Raw genomic sequence first — 19,042 nt, forward strand, 5'->3', positions numbered from 1 at the left:
TTAATGCTATTATAAAAATTAGCTTTCAGTTTATTCATATATAGCAGTAAGTTACTCTTCCACAGAATTATACAAATCAACCCCAAATGAAAACATTTAAACATTAAATTCACATTGTTTCTTAATAGTTGCATTTCACCTAATCTCTGAAAAGTTATGTACTGTGTTACCACCAATCCTTCCATCATATCAGATAGTCAAGATTGAAGCTTTCGAGTCAGATTTGAAATCTATTAGAAAACAGTGAGCTGTGGGCATTCCAGGCATTACTACATGCCAGCAGGGGTATGTACTTCTCCCAGAGGCTTGAAGGGCGACTTTCCCCTTTAAAACCATGTTACCATTTGGCGGACCTTAAATAATGCTAGCATATCCTGGTATCTCTAATTCCATTACCTCTAATATTCTGTATCTAAGGAGTATCTGGAATACTTCAGTATATCTAATTCAAAACAGTAGGACTGTTCTTTTGCCCTTGATTCTACACCATCTCTCAGACTTTGCTCTCATCTTTCTGGGTTTTTTTTTTTTCCCCAACTGTTTTCCTACCTTATTGAAGATGGTAAGAATAGCTTCCATTCACTTGAACACTTGCATTCCAAAGACACTCCTCTGTATCCAATAAGTTCTTCACTGAATATTCCTTTTGCTTTTGGCTTATGCCAGCTTTTGGCTTATGCCGTCAGAATGGATGTTGTCCATTTCCTCCAATTTCACATGCTCAGGGGCAAGAGTGAGCTCCGTGGTCTGTCGCTGCTCAGGGATGTTTCCACGCCATTTCCCCTCTTTCCTCACCCAGAACACACTTTGAAGCTAAGGCAGTTCAGCTATATCTTGAATAACCTTATCAGTGTCATCTCCCAGCTGCCTGAAAGCCACAATACCCTGTTGCATGAAGGCTTTCGTGCCTGCCTCTATTTGGGGTCTGGCCATTCATTCACAATTTATTTACATGTTCAACAAATATTTCTTGAAACAGACACTCTGTTCTTGGTGCTGGAAGACAATGTTTTTTTCCCTGTCATCAGAGAACTCACATACTAATGGAGGAGCCTATGTTCATCCTTGAATGAATTTTGCCTAGATTCTGTTTCTCAGGGTTTTGGGTTTTGTTTTTTGCTTGTTTGTTTTTTGGTTTTTTTTTTTCTGATGGCTGTTCCTCATTCAGAAGGGGTTTACTATACGGCCAGACTTGGAGTCCAACTCTTCTCTGCCTTATTCATTAACATATATTCCACATGAACTGAGTAGAAATTTGAATACCATGCCAACTTTAGTCTACAAATAGAGACAGCACTTTAAACATGTGCATTTTAAGAGATTCTATGATAATCTTTGCACTGTTTGATAGAATTTTTAATATTTGATAAGGCCTAATATTTGAGTCATATATGAAGTAGAACATAACTGTAATACAGGAACAGGTTTTATAGCACACACAAGCTCTTCAATGCAAAATGAAGTCTAGGATTGGGTCCTGTTCTCCATTTATGAAAAATCGAAACTGAACACTCTATGTATTTTTAAATGTTCACTTGAGTGAAAAACCACCATTTCAAAATGGCTTTACAGGAAACCTTGTGTCCCAAAGATTTAGTCGATCAAGGGAGAAGGGAAAATCATCTGCCCACCACTGGGGAAGGAAATAAAAGACATAGGAGATAGGAAGTAAAACTAATGGGAGATGGTAAAATAATTTCTCCATCACATACCCCACCCCCGTACCCCATGTAGCCTCCAAGAGAACAGACTTCACTGTCTGAAAATACAACCACAACTGCAACAGCAGAAGGGAGCACAGGCAATGTCAACACAAGTAACAAAAACTGCGGAAAAGGTACAGGAAGTAACAGAATACAAAAGCATAGAAATTGCTTCACACCAGCATCGCTCACACTAGCCTATTTCAGATTAGTCGCCTTGATATGCAAATATAAAATTTTCTAAGAATGACGGGATGTGAGACTATTTCATTATCAATCATTTTAACAGAAACCTTCAATTAGATCATTCCTTTCCGTGACTAAGTCCTCTGCACAGCACAGAGCCGTCATCCGCGATTTTTTTTCTGGGCAGCAGAGGCTTTCCATGGATGGGGGCAGATTTCTGCAGGATCTTTGTTTATTATGGGGAATAATGCATGATATATTTACATCTCAAAAAGTTTCTATCTTAAACCTGATTTATTATTTCTACATCACATTCTCCAAAGTATACCTTCTTCAGAAGACTGAAGTCAATAAATCTTTCGACCGCTTCGGAGAAGATGTTACTCTGTCCTGACAGATTCTTAGATTTAAATAAATCAACCCAGAGCTGGAAACATACTAGTCTAAAGAGAAATAAAGGCTGTCTCAGAGTGGGGGAAGGAATTCTCAAAATACTATAAATAAGCTTTTTCAAGATCATCCCATGTTAGAGATCCTTAACCAAGACTTTTAAAAACTTTCTTGAGATGCATAATTATGAAATGGACAATTCTGTATAATGTGGAAACACAGAAAATAGTTCTTCCACCACTACTGCTGAAAATAGTTCATCATCACTACTGCTATCATGGTGACTTTTCAGGAATAGACTAGAGTGATGCCACACAAACTAACAGAATCGGGAAGAAATTCACCCTACTATATAGAACGATGAGTAATCTCTCTGGCGCGCCTTTATGAGAGCCCAGGAATTTGCAAACATTGTTCACAATGTTGGCTAGAATAATAAATAATTTGCTCATGTCAAATTGCATCTCGCTTTGCTTTGCTACTGCTGTACACTGTGGAAAAATATTATATAATTCTTGTTGACCTTTTGCAGTTTAATTAATGATGCAAAGCTCACTTAAATGACGTAATTCAACAAGTACATGTAACTCAAATATTACTACAGGTTACAGAAGAAAAAGATCACAATGCTATTGTCAAGGGCAGATGTTGTTTCCACAGGTCACCAACAGCAGAGGCAGTGGCGTGGTCTGAAAATATGGACACGCTTTTAACCAGCCAAGGTAAGACCCCACTAATAAAAGGTTTAAAAATACAATGATTAAAAGTAAATCATTAAATTCTGAAAGTTGTAGACATGTTACAAAGTATGAGTTTGATCAATATTGGAAGTATAAGATTCCCAAAAGCCACACAAAGTTACACATGTTTAAATGGACTTAGGCTGGACCTAAAATAAGGTACGATTATAGGAACTCCAAACAGTAAAACATAAAGAAAACCCCCAATATAAGTGATAAACTTGTCATTTCCTTAGACTCATTATCATTTGATATGTATCATGACTACCTTTGCTACAAATGAAAAGAAATGCACGAACTATTGAAAAGTTGAAAATTTAAATAAATCACTTGTTTCCCATGTCCTATAGGCTAAAATATAGTCTAAGTATTTACTTCAACTGAGTTGTTCTTATTTTAGTGAATATAAAAACATCTAAATGTATGTGTATTTATTAATATGTACATTGTGGCTGTATATTTATTGTTGATATCATGACTTAAAAAGATAATCTTGGTCAGTTATAAATAAAATAGCCCAGAATTTAAGACAAAATAGTCACTTACAAAGATATCTAGAACTTCAGTTTTCATCATAAATAATCCTGCTTTGCAACATGTCTCACACGAAATAGACATGACATTATACACACATAGAAAATGTTGAAAATGCAGTACTATTTGTTCTAATCAAATGGAATTTCCACTTTAAATGTATAAAGTATGAGAATATTAGAAAAGTTTAGAACATGATAAAGCTGAATAAATTCTTCACAACTGCTTATTTGTATGATAGAGTTAGATTGAATTAGATGAAATTACACTCCGATTCTATGATTCTGAAATAACTAATTCCTAAAGCACAGACATAAAATAATCCGCAATACTCCTAGAAGCCAACTAAACACATGTTAAAGATGCCAAGAATGTGGGATTGTGTTTTGTAAGTTCTGGATGGCATGTTTCTTTTTTCCTTAAATACGTAAGTGGCAAGATAGACGAGGTTTGCTAAGGGCTTCAGGAGAGCGTCTCTGCAGGAGGTAACTTGGCTGGCTCCCTGGGGGCCAGGGGCTCTGGGGACAGCATCACAGAACAGGGCACGGGAGGTGTTGTGAGGAAGGCAAGTGCTTCCATCTGCAAACCTCCTGGGCTTTTATACCTCATGCCCACATAAAGTAGAAACGTCCTAGGTTCATTTGCAAAGCTGATTGGTGTTTGCTTTTTGTGATACCAGAGAAATAGCTCTCATATTTTTTAATGTTTTAAAGACCATATTCACCATACTATCTACTCGTTTTGTGACCTGAGCATATGCCTGGCGGGTACTGGGCACAGATCCAAGTGTTGGTTCCACCACCTACTGTGACTTGCTCCACCTGTCACCCCTGCAGCACCCAACCGGTAGCCACTCCCCACTACGGAGAGCACCCTCGGATAATATCATTGTGACTATATGCAGCATATTCTTCCAAAGTCCCCTGACATCTTTTGAACATTCAGATTGCATGTACAGAAATAGAAAGTAGTTCAACAACAGTGTGTCCAAGACAGAGACAACTGCCCCAGCTTCTGTTGTTTATTCTGTTCCCTTGTATCCTACACAGAACAATGGGAGGAGAAAAGACCCTGATAGTCGTTAGTTCAATGTGGCCCTTCATCAACAAGGCAGGATGGGAGAAAACGTAACAGTTTCTTGATGTCTAACTTCCCAGCTCTCTGGGATGCATGCAGCTAATCCTCACTGGGAAAAAACTTCCTACGCCTTAGTGACACATACAAAATAGTGCCAGGTAGGACTCTACAATATTCTTTCAGCATTACTAAAGCATACTTTAACTTATATATAAAATAGATTTTAGTATAAATTCTATTTGGACCTCTCGAATCCACCATTGTTTGGACCAAATTCATGGAAAATTTTAATTGTGCTATTAACAGAATTTTTATAACCCGAATTTGTGTCACAGAAGCTTCTCAGATATATTTTTAAATATAAGAAACATGCAGTTAATTGAATTTTTATAGTGCTCACAAATTAACCACATCTGCACTCTCCAGTATGTCTACTGAGAATTTTAATTGGTACCTGATAACCTTTCACAACGACTTGTTATTTCAACTCTATTTCAAATAATTAAAAAAATGGTTAAATCTATTTTTAATCCAGTGTTTTAGACACTTTCATCTTGCTGCATAAAGCCCATTTCTCTTTTCTTTCACTAACCTTCACTTTGCTTCCTTCCTGCAGCAACAACTACAGACTAACTCAGGCCCCTTTTTCGTATACTTTTCTCGGATCATTCCTTTTTTTTCCTCCTAGTCCATGTTTCCTTTCCCCTGATTCCCCATAAATTTATTTCTCCCTGCTTGGCAACTTGAAGAGTCCGCTCCCAGCACACAGCCGGGGAAGAGCTGCTTTGAGCGCAGGCAGTGGGGCCCTCACGGCAGGTGGAGGAGGAAACCACCACCGTTTGGAGGGCAAAGCCCTCCCAGTACCAAGCCTGCCGACGGTGTCTCCTCCTCTGAGATACACTCTTGCTTAGGAACACATACTGTGGTCAGCAGGTGCCAAGTGTGAAACATCAACTTAAAGTCCCGTTTTAGTTCAGTCAGGTGCGGGAATTTGATGATGATGATTCTAACCTACCTAAGTAGAGGCGCACTCTTAACCATCCTTAGCCCTGAAAGATTTAGAAAAATTACCCTCTCAAAGGAGCTCTAGGTATATTCCAAAGAAGAGTATCTCAGGGCACACTGTGATGAGGAAAGTAGAGAAAGGAAGAGTCTAAACAGATGGTCACAAACTTAAATATTTATGGGAGCAAGGAATAATAAATGGGTAAATTTGGTTGAAAATAAGATAACAGGAAGAGGTGGGAGCAATGGGAATCCCAGATTTCAAAGGTTACCTGTTGCTATTCAATTTAAAAAATCTTAATTGCAGAAGTATAGATATAAATATTTAATGTTTATGACTACTGATCCAAAATACAGTTCTCTAAAGCTAAAAAATAAAGTACATAAGTGTTTTATTTAGAGGGATGACAATATTTGCTACTGAATACTCAAATGCTCACACTATCCAAGGTTCTAGTTTTGGCCTTATTACTGCACTGTGTGATATACAAGTTTTTCTCACATATTTTATAGCCGGTCTAGATGCTTTTCGAACATTCCTAAAATCAGAGTTTAGTGAAGAAAATGTTGAGTTCTGGCTTGCCTGTGAAGACTTTAAGAAAACGGAATGTACAGAAAAAATTGCTTCCAAAGCCAGGATGATTTATTCTGAATTCATTGAAGCTGATGCCCCGAAAGAGGTGAGTGAAATATTCCACGACAGTGAATCTTCATCCATTAACAAATCTGCTCCCTGGTGAAAGACGCTAAGTCCATCTCAAGGGAAATTAAATTGTCACTAGGTTCTCAAACAGAAAATGTCTGTAAATACCAACAGAAGTTCCTTAAGATGACCCTCTGGTACTGATTCAGCAAATATTTTAAGCACTTCTATGTGCTTAAACGTTTCTGTTTTCTGCGCACAACAGGCAGGCTCTTAAAAACAGTGTCTAACATCTCAAATTAAACAGCTCTACAGCTAACCCTACAGAAATCTCACTTAAATGTGCTGCTGGATTTAAAATTCACTTTCATTTTTCCTTTTGTAAACCAGGAGGTCAGTTTGGAATAGTTTTCTTGAGTAAAATTTTTTAAATTAAAATATCTATGTGAGGGAAAAAACTACTAACCACAGTATAAATTCTTTACATTTAATATTTTGGAGGCCCACATAATAGCATATAATGATGTCTCAGCTTCTAAAAGAGGGGTTCGCCTACCGTCATCTCTTGGTGGGTTGCTGGGCGGCACTCCGCAGGCCTACAGGGCCTGTGCCCGCCCAGCCTGGAGACGCAGGTAGGAGCCCCGAGTCAGAGACAGAGACGTCAGTCGTTTAGTGGACGGGGAGCCCCCCTGTCGGCAGCGAGGTCCTGCAGCGACTCCCCAGCGTGCGGTGGACCGCAGCGGAGGACGCGGTGCCAGGCTTGGCTCCCCGGGGTCAGGGGGAGGTTAGCGGTTATATCGGAAGTGACGTCAGGGTGCCGCGTTGGTTACCAGGGAAACCCGCAGAGGGACACGCCCTTCACGCCCGTTTGATGAGAACAAGCACCAGCTGGGGCCTGGGGCTGGCGCGTAGGAAGGCCAGGCAGGTGAGCGCTGCAGGTGAAGCAGGCACTGGTCCAGCAGGGGATGTGCAGAGGGCAAGAGCACAGCCGTCTTGAGCGGCCTGACCCTACGACGGTGAAAATGAGCCAAAGACGTGAGGCATTGTCTCCAGTGGTCAGGACCCACCTATGCTGCTTTAAGATCAGGAAAATAGAAAACCTGAAATGACACTGAGAATAGTCCCCCAAAAAGTGTTCAATGTGTGTAACATTCCATTTATTTTTGACTTAATATCCAGAACCACACCACGATCATCTCTGCATATCCCTTAAATGCTTAACTTCAAAGTTTAAGCTATTTATATTTAAAAACTGTTTTGGTTCCTCATTGAACATAACATACAAGCAAAGAGTTTTAATGATAAGCAGCAAACGGGAAGCTACATTAAACTTCTGGCACCAAACATAAACTACTAGTACAAGACGTCATCTTTCCCTACAGAGTTGAAACACTGATATCCTCCTAAGTGACAGTTAACTGTATTTTCTAATCCGAAATTAAAATTCATGGTATGAGAAGTTACTGTGCTTATGAAGACAGAGGACAGAATAGATGAAAGGCAAACACTTTCCGAAAACCTAGGGCATAAAGTTGCCGTATCAACAGTACAAGTTTTAGATGAACATTAATTACTGCTGTATGTATTGGCAGAGCACAACATTGTAGACATAAGAAGCACTGAAACTTAGCCTGGAATTCAAAAGGGGAAAGAGAAAATGACTTAACTCCTGTGGACCTATTTCAACACTCATTTATCAGTCACTATCTAAGAATCAATAAATAATTCTGGAAAACTGAAACTGTAGTATATAAGATTTGTCACGTTGATTAATGTGTCATTCCCTAAAAGTCTTTGAAATCAGCTCTAAAAGTATCCTATTTTCTGTAGTATTAGTTTGAAAGCCAGATTTTTTTTTCTTCTTTATGAATCCATCTACTTAATAATGATTATTTTAGGATAACCTTCTCAAGCATTATGTATGAAAAAATCTTCTAATAAGAAAGGTAATCTCTTAATTATAGCTGAATTCAAAGTTATGATATATAATAAATTATCAATATTGACAAAAGAGGTTTGCCTATTTTCCTCTTTCCTTCCAAAATAATTTTATGAGGTAATAATTTTAAACAATACAATTACTATTTTAGGATATAAAACTTTCATAGTTTTTAATAATTTGTCCATCTAATTAATCTTTACTACATAAAACATAATTAAATTTATGGCTGATTTTCAAATAGTAGATTATATTGCCTCCTTGAAGTATCTAAAAATGTTATTTTTAGATATGACAAAATTCTCATTGAAAGCAAAGTGTATTTCTACATTTGAAATAGTCATTATCTTTCCTATTATTTGCCATTAATTATTTCCAATTTAAATTACTAATGGGCATTTGTCTCTTATTTACCAATTGCAGTCTTCAAGGTATCTATAATTCTTCAGTTATATATTAAATATAATCCAACTCTTAGTATGTTACTTCATTAAATTAATTTTTTGAGTGAAGTCAATGAAGTCAGAGTAAAAGGAGAGACTGACATGTGATAAAACCAGTCAAATACACAATAAGCAATATATTAATTTAATAATTTGAAGTTGTTATTAGCACAGTGGAAAAGAGTGAGCTAAGTCTTTCTGGAGAGTTGAAGGGATGGTTTTGCAGGGTAGTTCACATGAAAAAGATATGTCATGAAAAAATAAGTAATATTTATCAAGAGAGCAAATGAAGAAAGAATATCTCAGACTGAGGGCACAGGTGTAGTAGGGATGAACAAAGCCCCCTAGTGTTCTCCAGAAATCACAAGCATGTTGATATTGCTGATGAGGAGGAGGCGGTTACGGCTGGATAGGCAGCAGGAGAGATAAAGAAAGGCTGGGAAGAGGTCTGGATTTATCTGGTAGGCAGACTTAACAAGACAAGGTGATATATTTCATATGGAGGTTGGAAAATATGATTGTCATAAGCAGAAAATTAATTCAAGAATGAGATTTCATGAGAGTATTCTCCATTTTTTATACTCAGTCATAGCTGTATAACTGATTCTTACAAAGGAGCAAAATTATAACCAATTTCCTTGACAGAAAACCCCAAAATAGAGTACAATGACAAAGTCATGTTATCCAGATGTCTATTAAATTCCATTTACTTTCTTTTCAACTTTTTATGTCTTTATTTCCTATCTATAAAATTGCTAACATGACAGTATGTTTAATTGATGCAATCACACAATTTACAATTAGACTATACTAAATTTACCAAATGACCCCTGTTGATAGACTGACATTACTAATGGTTCTCAGTTTCCTATTCTAATAGGCAAAACTGCCCACAGCATTGGAACTTCCAGGTCTCTATGAGAGATGGTAATAACCCCAATGGACCTCATGCCCTCTACTTTACAGTGTTACATTCTCTGGTTTCTACACTAATAGAGAGTTTGTGTGACGTAGTGGAAAACCTAAAGGTTAGAGTTAACAGATTCAGATCCTGTGACCTCTTTCATCCCTCTGGGCCTCAGTTTCCTCATCTGTAAAAAATCATATAACAACCACAAAGGACAGATGACAATGATAAACAAGACCATGTGTCTAGGGTTTACATCATGCTGAACAGTTTTTAAAAAGTTTAATCCTTTTCTTTCTTTACACAAGTCACTGTAAGTACCACTAAATCACCCTGAAAACAACCATTAACTTCTAAGAACATTTGAGGACAAGCAACTTTAAAAGACTTGACAAATACATATACGTGAACAGATATTAGAAAAACACGTTAGCAAATCACTAGTTTCAGACAGAAAGAGCTACTCATTCAATGGATTGTACCTAGACATTTTCAGAGGAAGATACTGCAGAAAAAAAAATTAGTTATGAACCAGGTATTTTGACTAAGTGATTTGAAAATAAGAAAACTATTAGATAAGCAATATATATTTTAAAGTGTCCTTACTTTGCACACAGTAAGAACCACTGAGTGGCAAAGAAAACAATTCTTGTATTTATTCTTCCTTTAATTTGGACTACTAGTTTCATAATATTTGGAAATTTTGAGGAGATAATATTATTACTTGGTTTCAAAAGAATGTAAATCTTCCAAAAATTAAAATAATATTTTCATAGTCAGCTAAGACACTGTTTTAAATATTTATATTTCTATCATTTATATATATTGTATTTACATCATTGCTCCCTTATATTAAAAAGAAAATTGGTTAGGATGGAAAATATGTGATTAAAGAGAAAACATTTATCTTGATTGTCATTCTGTGAGATCAGAAATCATTCCAAGTTATAATACAGTGTAATATTTTAAAATTATATAAATTCAACTTAATATTATGACCAATCCAGGAACAAATCCAATAGCAGTTTTTTAAATAAAAAAAATGTTAATACAAAATATTTGATTCTTAAATGTATTTATTCAATGTGAGGACATCATAACTCATAAAACAGAAGAAATTATTGTCAGAAAGCAAAAGATATCTTAATGGGACTTTGCAGGACACTGTTTAAATATCTGTGTCTGGGTTTTTTGCATTTATTTTTAATGCAGTATAATATTATTTATTGACTCATATTTGATTTCACTTCAACAAATGCTTATTCTGTGCCTACTATTCACTTTCCCAAGATAAATTCCCCCCATGAAAGGGAAGCCCAGTCTAAGCAAGAGAACAGGTAATAAACACATACAGATAATGCAATATGTTGTGTGAACTCAGCAGCTTGATAAGAAAATGCAAGAAAATACAATAGGTTGAAACTATGGTTTGGCTCAAAAGAAACTTTCCTTCTCAGGTTAAAAAATGAAATTTATAGAACTAAGAAAAAACAGCAAAGCAATAAATGATTAAGTGCAAAAATTTTTTAAATAGCAGATGAAATGGTTTGCATTATACCTAAAATGATATAATGATTGAAAAGTATTGGGGCAGGACATTGAGAGAAGGCCTGTATTTTAAATAAGGTTAGTTTTAAGCTGAGTCTTGAGGGAAGAAATAGATTGACGTATTATTAGTAGTGGGAAGCCCATGGGCATCTGCAGGCATTTCCTGATATTACTATAAAGCCAATTTTGTATTCTCCACTTTATATCCGTATTTTCTTTGCATTTTTCAGTGCCACTTCCCCAATGTGCTGATGTTATTTTCGGTCTTAGTCCTGCCCCACAACTTGCTGCTGGCCCACCGTGTCCCCTCAGCGATAGAATCACCTCCAGATACAATGTTTGCTGATTATTAATTTCCTAAGTTTTTACACACTGATCAATAGTTAGGTGTCTATTATATACCAAGCACCATGTTGGTGCAGCTAACAAAAAAAGACAGTCAGAGTCTCTGAATAAATGAAGCTAACCCCCTTGGTGGGAAGATTCTAGCATAGGAAATAGAGAATTATAATAAACTTTCATGAGTGTCGTGATCGGGAAGGAAATACAGGTGATGTGGTAGCATCAACAGGAAAATCCAAGTTGAAGGCGTCAGGAAATGTAGCTCAGAAGAATCAGTAAGCTTTGATCAGAAGTTTGAGCTTGGGGGGAGGGTAGAGCTCAGCGGTAGAGTGTGTGCTGAGCATGCTGGGTTCAATCCCCAGTGCCTCCATTAATACATAAACCTAATTACCTCCCCTGAGAATTTTTTAAAAATTAAAAAAAAATTAAAAAATAAAAAGAAATTTGAGTATAGAAGGAACTAAGACAAAACGGGAGGAGGGAAGGACAACAGGGGAGGAAGACGACAGATGAGTCAACCAGAGGACCAGCCAGGGCCCAGAAGGTTAGTCCAGGACTAGCCTAACACTGTGAGTCTCAGCGTGTCGCTCTCCTGCACCCCTGTGATGTTTGCATTCTTGTTTATTTCATCTTAAAGGGATCGCTTATAAAGGAAGAGAAAGAGAAAGAAGGTAGGAGTGAGGGAGAGGATGAGGAGGAAGAAGAGAGGGAAAGACAAGGGAGCAGAGCTGAAGAAACTAGAAGCAACAACTGCCCAGTGCCCTCACATGGACGACCTGATCTGATCACCACATTCGCTCCTAGGGAGGCATGACGCTCATCCACGTTGTACAGGTGAAAAATGAACTGAGACTTAGAGGAAAAATGATGAGCCCTGCAGTCATTAAGAGACACAGATCACAAGGAGAGAGGTCTTCCATCCATGCTTTTACATTTCAAATTCTTTTTTCTAGATCTAAGACTAGTTTCAAGGTTCATGACACAGCCTGGGAACCTTGATGTTTATGCTAAAGGCGAAAGCATACAATTAACTTCTCACAAAGATTTCTATCAAAAGCTTTCTTTCTTTTCTCATATTCTCTCTAATTTGTATAACTTTTTAAACTATAAAGCAAAAAAAAAAAAAGTGGCAGGAATATTTCCTCTAATAACCTGCAGTATCACCGTGGCCCTCTGAAAAAACGACGGCTGCGTTTTCTACTCGAGAACAAAATGCCCAGGGGTTTTTTGAATTTCCACAGGTCCCTGCGCCACTGAAATTAATCTTGGATTAGCATATCGGGGTGGGTGAAGGAAACTGTGAGTCTAACTCCTTTTCAGCTGCCCCACATAGCATTTGCTACCTATATCTATTTTTAGCAATCCGTGTACATTATGCTTTTATGCATTATGATGGCATACATTTGATTTTTTTTTCCTTTTCTCTTGCCCAGTTTAACATGTTAGTTCCATGTTCTTCATTTCTGCCTTTAAAACCAATCCCAACAAAAGAGTCCTGTCCTGTGCAGGGTAATTCCATCTCCATGTTACAAACTTGGCTCTTTTCAACTGTAATAGCCACCCTTGAGAATATATTTCAGGATGTTCGTCCACCTTTAATGATGCCAAAAACGCAGTAAGACTGGAGGTGCTAGTGGTGATTAAATAGACTCATGTAACCAAAAACATGATTATAGGCAGCTTCCGTTTGAATAGTAATTTTTAAGCTTGGTTGTGAATGAGGTCTAGGAAGCTGCCTGCCCCATTTGAGGAAGGCGTTTTACATATGCATGCGCACACTTCTTGCATAATGACAGTTTCCAGCTTCGCTATACATTCTAAATGAGGAAAAGGCCACCTAATTTGAATGTGAGAGCTCAACTGAAAACTTTTCATTCAAATTATGTAAAAATACATAAAGCACTGTTTAGGGTCACAGGAAAGCCAAAAGGTACAGTTAAAAATGTATTCTTCCTGCTAAAATAATTTGTTGGAAGCCAAAAGAATTTAAAACTGCTGGTGTAGAAAAGAATTGGCATGCATAACTTGAACATATCAAAATCACCTGAGTATTATTAAAATACCCCTGGCTCGTTATAATAAAACCGTTTTTAAACAGCTACCACGAACATCATTCAGAAGGCAGTCATATTAATGCAATGGATTGTCGTCAATGTCAGCTGTGTCAAGGCCTTTTCAAAACTGACAGGGTTTAAAAGCCGCTAAACAGTCGTGATGACATCTCAGCTGTCATTCCGTAAGAATCACAATCCTGAGTCTTGTTTTCTGAGACTGGCAGTGCTGTGGTCTCAGAAATCTAAGATAATTCGTGACCTTTTGAAAAATAAGCAGATTAAATGTATTTCTCAGCACCTTTGAAACTTGAGTGTATCCATAGAAACAGAATGCAAGTGGCTATTCGTGTCAGTAAATAATACAGATATAACTCTGTTTATTTCATCAACTGATATACCACTGAGCCCATTCTCTGAACCCACAAGTTTGAGATACGGAGCCAAACTTTGTAATTCCCAAGTGCTCAGAGAGCCTTGAGACCATGTAGCTGGAAGGTCTGCCTCGGTAGAGGGTTACCTCCTAACAGTGGCCCCGCCTTCAATCCACTCCAAGATCATCACCTCCTCTGCTGTACTTTTTGAGATAGAAACGTAGCAATGAATGGATATGGATGAATCTTCCAGTAGAACCCAACCAAAAATCAAGTTTGAGATGAGTGCAAAGTTGGGGCTGCAGTTCGCAAACACGTGCTCAAAAGTGATTATATTAAAGGAATGTGTGTCTCAAAATATATAATGAGGCCTGATATTTTCACTTTTTTCTTGACACTGAAAGTTCAGGGGAGTCAAGAAGACAAGACAAGGCACTTTGGGCAGACAGTTCTCAAAGCTCACCAGGACAGACTCCTGAGGAGCACTTCACAACATGATCACCTCTCCTAACTGACACACTGTGTTCAGTTGGCTTCCAGAACTGGGTTTCCTCCTCTTAGTGACTACTCTGTGCTGTTTCTACTCATGACCCAGCACACACCATCCTGAGGGGAGGTGGTCCTCACCTATTTGCTGCTCGGTGGTCTCTTCCAGTCTTATGGCTTTAAAAGGGCATCTCAAACTTAAACTCAAATCTGAGTCCTGATTCTCTGCTCAGAACTTTCTTCTCCCTGAGCCTTTGCAGCCGAGTTCCTGGCCACTCCACTATTCTATTCTCTCTGGCTAAATAATCAACACTCACCCTTGATTCTTTTCTTCTGTTTATACATTATATCCAGTCCATCAACACTTGCTATCATCTCATTCTTCAGAATATTTCTAAACACCATTTTTAAAGGTATTGTTCCTTGTCCTAGCCCATAAATATTCAATCATAAGCTCCACCCATTCTACTTTCTAAATATCTCTGAAATCTATGCATTTGCCCCCATTCTCTGTGACATGACCCAGCCTGATCCACCATCATTGACCACCTGAGTTTCTGGTATGACTTCCTAATTTTTCTTCCCTTTATCCACACCTAGTTATTATACCACACAGCAGCCAGTGATATGTTTTTTTCAAACACGTGTTTACATCAGTCCCTTACTTAAAATTCCCCTTTTGCTCTCAGGTTAAGTAAAAATCATTTACCAAGACCTACAGAAGTTTGTGTGATTGGACCTTCATGCCTCTCCAGGCTGTGGCCCTTGTTTCCCTGAAAACCCACTGGGCTTCCTTCTGTTTTCCCTCCCTGAACAAGTCCCTTTCTTCACCTTCTCTACTCATAATAATACTTTGAGGATCAGCTTAAACTCTCATTTCTTGCAGAAAGTATTTTTTTTTTCAGAAGGTATATTTTTCCCTTTGAATTATTTTCTCAAAATCTGTCTTCTTGATTGACTTTCAACTTAACCATCTTTATATCATCAAACCTGAGCACAATTCAATGAAATACTTTAAATGAATAAATTCTAGAAATGACTACCAAAAACCAACTACTTCTTCAGATGAGTTTTTGTTTTGTTTTTCCAGAAAAAAGGGGTAATAATACTCTCATAGTCGTCTGCGTGACACCAAGTAGCTGTATGAAGACTGAGACTTAGCACAACTTAGCAGTAACAGTTGTAAACGTTAGTTATTATTATCTACTATCATTGCTATTATTATTATTATAAAATAATCATCTTTAAGTATCCTTATGATTATTTCTGAGTTAATGCCATTGCTCAAATATTTTGAAATGGGAGAGACAAAGTCAACAAGGAAAAAAATCCAGGGAGAGAAGAAGACTTGGGACAGACATTAGATGATGCTTATCTGCTTTGCTCATGTTTGGAGGGACATGTAGGAAAAAAAAAAGAATTCATGAAAGAAATAAGGAAAAGATAGCAGATAAAAGACATATTGACTAATTCCTTGTCACAAACTACTGAATTTCCTTGGTAGTGACAAATCTTTCTCTGATGATCAGACTGAATACTTAACAGTAACAGAAACCACTGTATCCAAACCTGTTTAAGCAAGAAGTCAAATTTCTTAAGATTTTTAAATCAAAATAATATATGACGATAAGGAAATGATAGTGACTTTCCTTCTGTGATCAGGGAAGGCTTCTTGGAGGCTATTCAATTTAAGCTAAATCATCAGGGATTGAGGATAATCTGCACAGAATAAAATTTTGGAGGCAAGAGGGATTTCAGATGGTGAAACAGCATAAACAGGGCTTTAAATGCAAGATTCATTTTGGGAACAGAAAGTAGGCCAGCTTTATGGACAGCACCGAAGATACGTAGGAGATGATTTCAAAACAACACATGGAAGTCCAGGTGTGAGGAAGCTCTAATGATGGGGTAAGATGTTTAAATTTTATGTTATAGTAAGTAATGCATTGCCAGCTGAATATTCAAACAATGAAAGTGATGTTTTGGTGAAACTGATCTAGTAACGGTGTCCACAGTGTTTAGAAAGGAAAGACATTGTAAGAAGAGGCATCAGGTAAGAGGTAAATTCCATGGTTTAGGGGAAGTGATAGGTTATGGGAGATTAAACTGGAGACACAGGAGTGAGAATGAAAAAGAGCATGTGAAACTACAAAATAAAAGGTGAATAAGGAAAGCATATATATATAGAGAGAGAGACAGAGACAGAGAGACAGAGAGATCAGAGGGAAAAAGAGATGTCAGAGATGATTCTTACATTTTGAGCTTGAACAACTTGGAGAAAAATAATGACATTTATACAAATAATGTGGGTGTGATATTTTGTCACTGACATTAAACTGAACTGCCAAGTCACATCATAATACTACTGATCATCTCCTGGGAACGGTATCTCTGCTCATCACTTAGCAATCAAAAGCTGATGTTGGCAGCTCCTTGGTAGGGAAACAGGCAAATCGGAAAAAATGGGATGGATAAGTCAGAAGTACAATCTCAATATATTGAACAAATAATATTGATTATCAGTATCAGACTAAAATGGAATTGTTCTGTTTAAAATTTTAACATGACTTGTAACAAATGTAGAAACTTTTTTCACTTTATTTATACAACATATATTTATTGAGTCCTTGACACTGCACAAAACATGGTGAGGGACGGGTGAAATGTAAATATTGTGGAAGTAACACAAAGTCTTTTGAGAAGTCAGACAAGGGAAAAAAAATCTGCAAGTAAACTTCACAACGCAGATGGTATTTGAATGTAGCCTTAAGGACACAAAAGACTGTGAAAGACTTAGCTGAGCAGGAGTGGCTTTCAGCTTAGTGAGGACAGCATGGGAAAATGTCCATTGCTGAGAAAGTACAAGGAACTTGACGGGAGGAGAGGACATGTATACGTTTGGATCATATTGCAAAGGCCATGAATGCCAAGGTGATGGCTTTGGGCTTTTTAAATAGGGAATGAGGAGTTACTGCAGAGGTTCAGCTGTGACTGAAATAACAGAATAGTAATAGAAGCCAGCACTCAGAGGCCCCGGTATCAGTGAATGAATGCCTGAGGGAGTGAACTTGCTATATTCATCATTACGGGGAATATAAAGTTAAGCAAATTGCAGACGAGGCCATTACAGCATGAACCACAAAGTTAAAGAAGAGAGCAAGCAACGCATTTTCCCATATCCTCATATCCCCACAACACAAGGCAGGATTCACAAAACAGACTGGACTCCACGCTTACCAGCCACTCCCAGATCTTGACAACACCCGCCGCTCACTGGTCCCCGCCATGAGGGAGGCACTGTCCTAGGTCCACGATGTGTTGTTATGCCGCTTCCCTGCTCAAAGCTCTCCAGTGTCTTCCCGTTGCTTCCAGTAGAAAAGCGAGAGGCCCTCGCCACAGGAGACAGGCCTACAGGACTCGGCCTGAGTCTCCTCTTCCAGCCTGACCACAGGAACTTTCTTGCTCACACCGTCCAAGCACAGGGGTTCTGCAGAACGTAACCGATTCTTTGCTGCGTCAGGGACTCCGCCTTTGCCGTATTTTGCCAGAAATGTTCTTCCTCGGATTCTCAGAGAACTGGCTTCTTCTCATCCTTCAAGTTCACATTTAAAATAATACTATTTATTTAGTGCTGGGTGGTCTCTCCCCAGATACAGAAAGCATCCGGCACATAACAGACGCCTAAATATTTGTGGAATCAGTGAACGTACTGGTCATCTCACTTTAATTCTTTTAACAACTCAGTCGAGAACTGCCTAGCTTAGAGACGAAAGAAGCTGAGCTTGGAAACATGAAAGTAACTCACCTCTGGTCACAAGCTCAGAAGTTTTAGAGCGCAGACTTGAAAAGTATCCTAAAATGTTCCCACTACTCCACACCATCTTCCTGTACAAAGAAGCAGAAACTGATCCCAGATTTTGAGGCCTTCAAGGAAGTTGCAGTATTTGATCTGGAACTTTGCTGGAGGACGGAGAGGATGATCAGAAAAACAAAAGGGCAGGTGTATCCTGGGATCCCTGAGGAGCTGAAATCCCTAAAGAAAGAAAACATCAGTGAGCAAATAGTGGCCTTTGATGATTCTTTTCAAAATGAATTTTTTCTTCTGTTCTTCTTCCTAGAATAATAATACTGAAATAGTTTGACGTGACTTATCTCATTTAGTCTTTAGGGCACTTTAAGATAGATGCTTTTACCATTCCCTTTTAGACCACGGAAATTGAAGATTGAAGGAAACTACAAAACTTGCTTTACTCATCTGAATAGCAAGTAGGCGGCTGAGGAGAGATTTGATTGAAGGTCTGCCTGCCTGTATTTTAACTTCAATTCAATAAGCATAAGTGGTCACTTACAGTCTTTTACCAGACCCCCAAATTCTGGCATTTTTAAAGTCTTCCCCATTTTGCCAAAAGACATTTTAATTCTATTCAACAAATACTTATTGATGGCTTACTTTGGGGTAGATAGTCTGCTAAGTGCCAAAAAATAAACTGATGGATAAGACGAATCTAGCACCTGCCTTTGGTGAGATTTGAATTTTAAGATTCAGATCTCTTTTGCACTTCATGAATATCTTCAGCTGAAGTGAAACAACTTGGATATGAAATTTTCTGCTCCTCAGAATATAGCCTGGAATTGGGGGAGAAACTGAAGAAATATCTCCACAAAGTTTGGGGC

At 37.9% G+C, this 19,042-nt stretch overlaps 1 protein-coding gene and 1 long non-coding RNA gene across 3 annotated transcripts in view; one reads left to right on the plus strand and one right to left on the minus strand.

Moving 5' to 3' along the window:
* The window catches only part of LOC140688785 (uncharacterized), a 58,971-nt gene extending 51,902 nt beyond the window's left edge, over positions 1-7,069 (minus strand). The window contains exon 1 of the long non-coding RNA XR_012063608.1: positions 6,835-7,069. This is a non-coding gene — a long non-coding RNA (uncharacterized lncRNA). The remainder of the gene's footprint in view (positions 1-6,834) is intronic.
* The window catches only part of RGS21 (regulator of G protein signaling 21), a 44,942-nt gene that overhangs the window by 24,377 nt on the left and 1,523 nt on the right, over positions 1-19,042 (plus strand). The window contains exons 3-4 of one of the 2 annotated variants that reach the window (XM_006203642.2): positions 2,925-3,001; positions 6,149-6,315. In XM_006203642.2, coding sequence (XP_006203704.1) covers positions 2,925-3,001; positions 6,149-6,315 — 244 coding nt within the window. Of the gene's footprint in view, positions 1-2,924; positions 3,002-6,148; positions 6,316-7,062; positions 7,204-12,094; positions 12,292-19,042 lie in introns of those variants that run through there. The other variant, XR_012063607.1, reaches the window with a different exon arrangement.

The sequence above is a fragment of the Vicugna pacos genome, chromosome 23 (genome assembly GCF_048564905.1).
Source record: "Vicugna pacos chromosome 23, VicPac4, whole genome shotgun sequence".
Lineage (NCBI taxonomy): Eukaryota > Metazoa > Chordata > Mammalia > Artiodactyla > Camelidae > Vicugna > Vicugna pacos.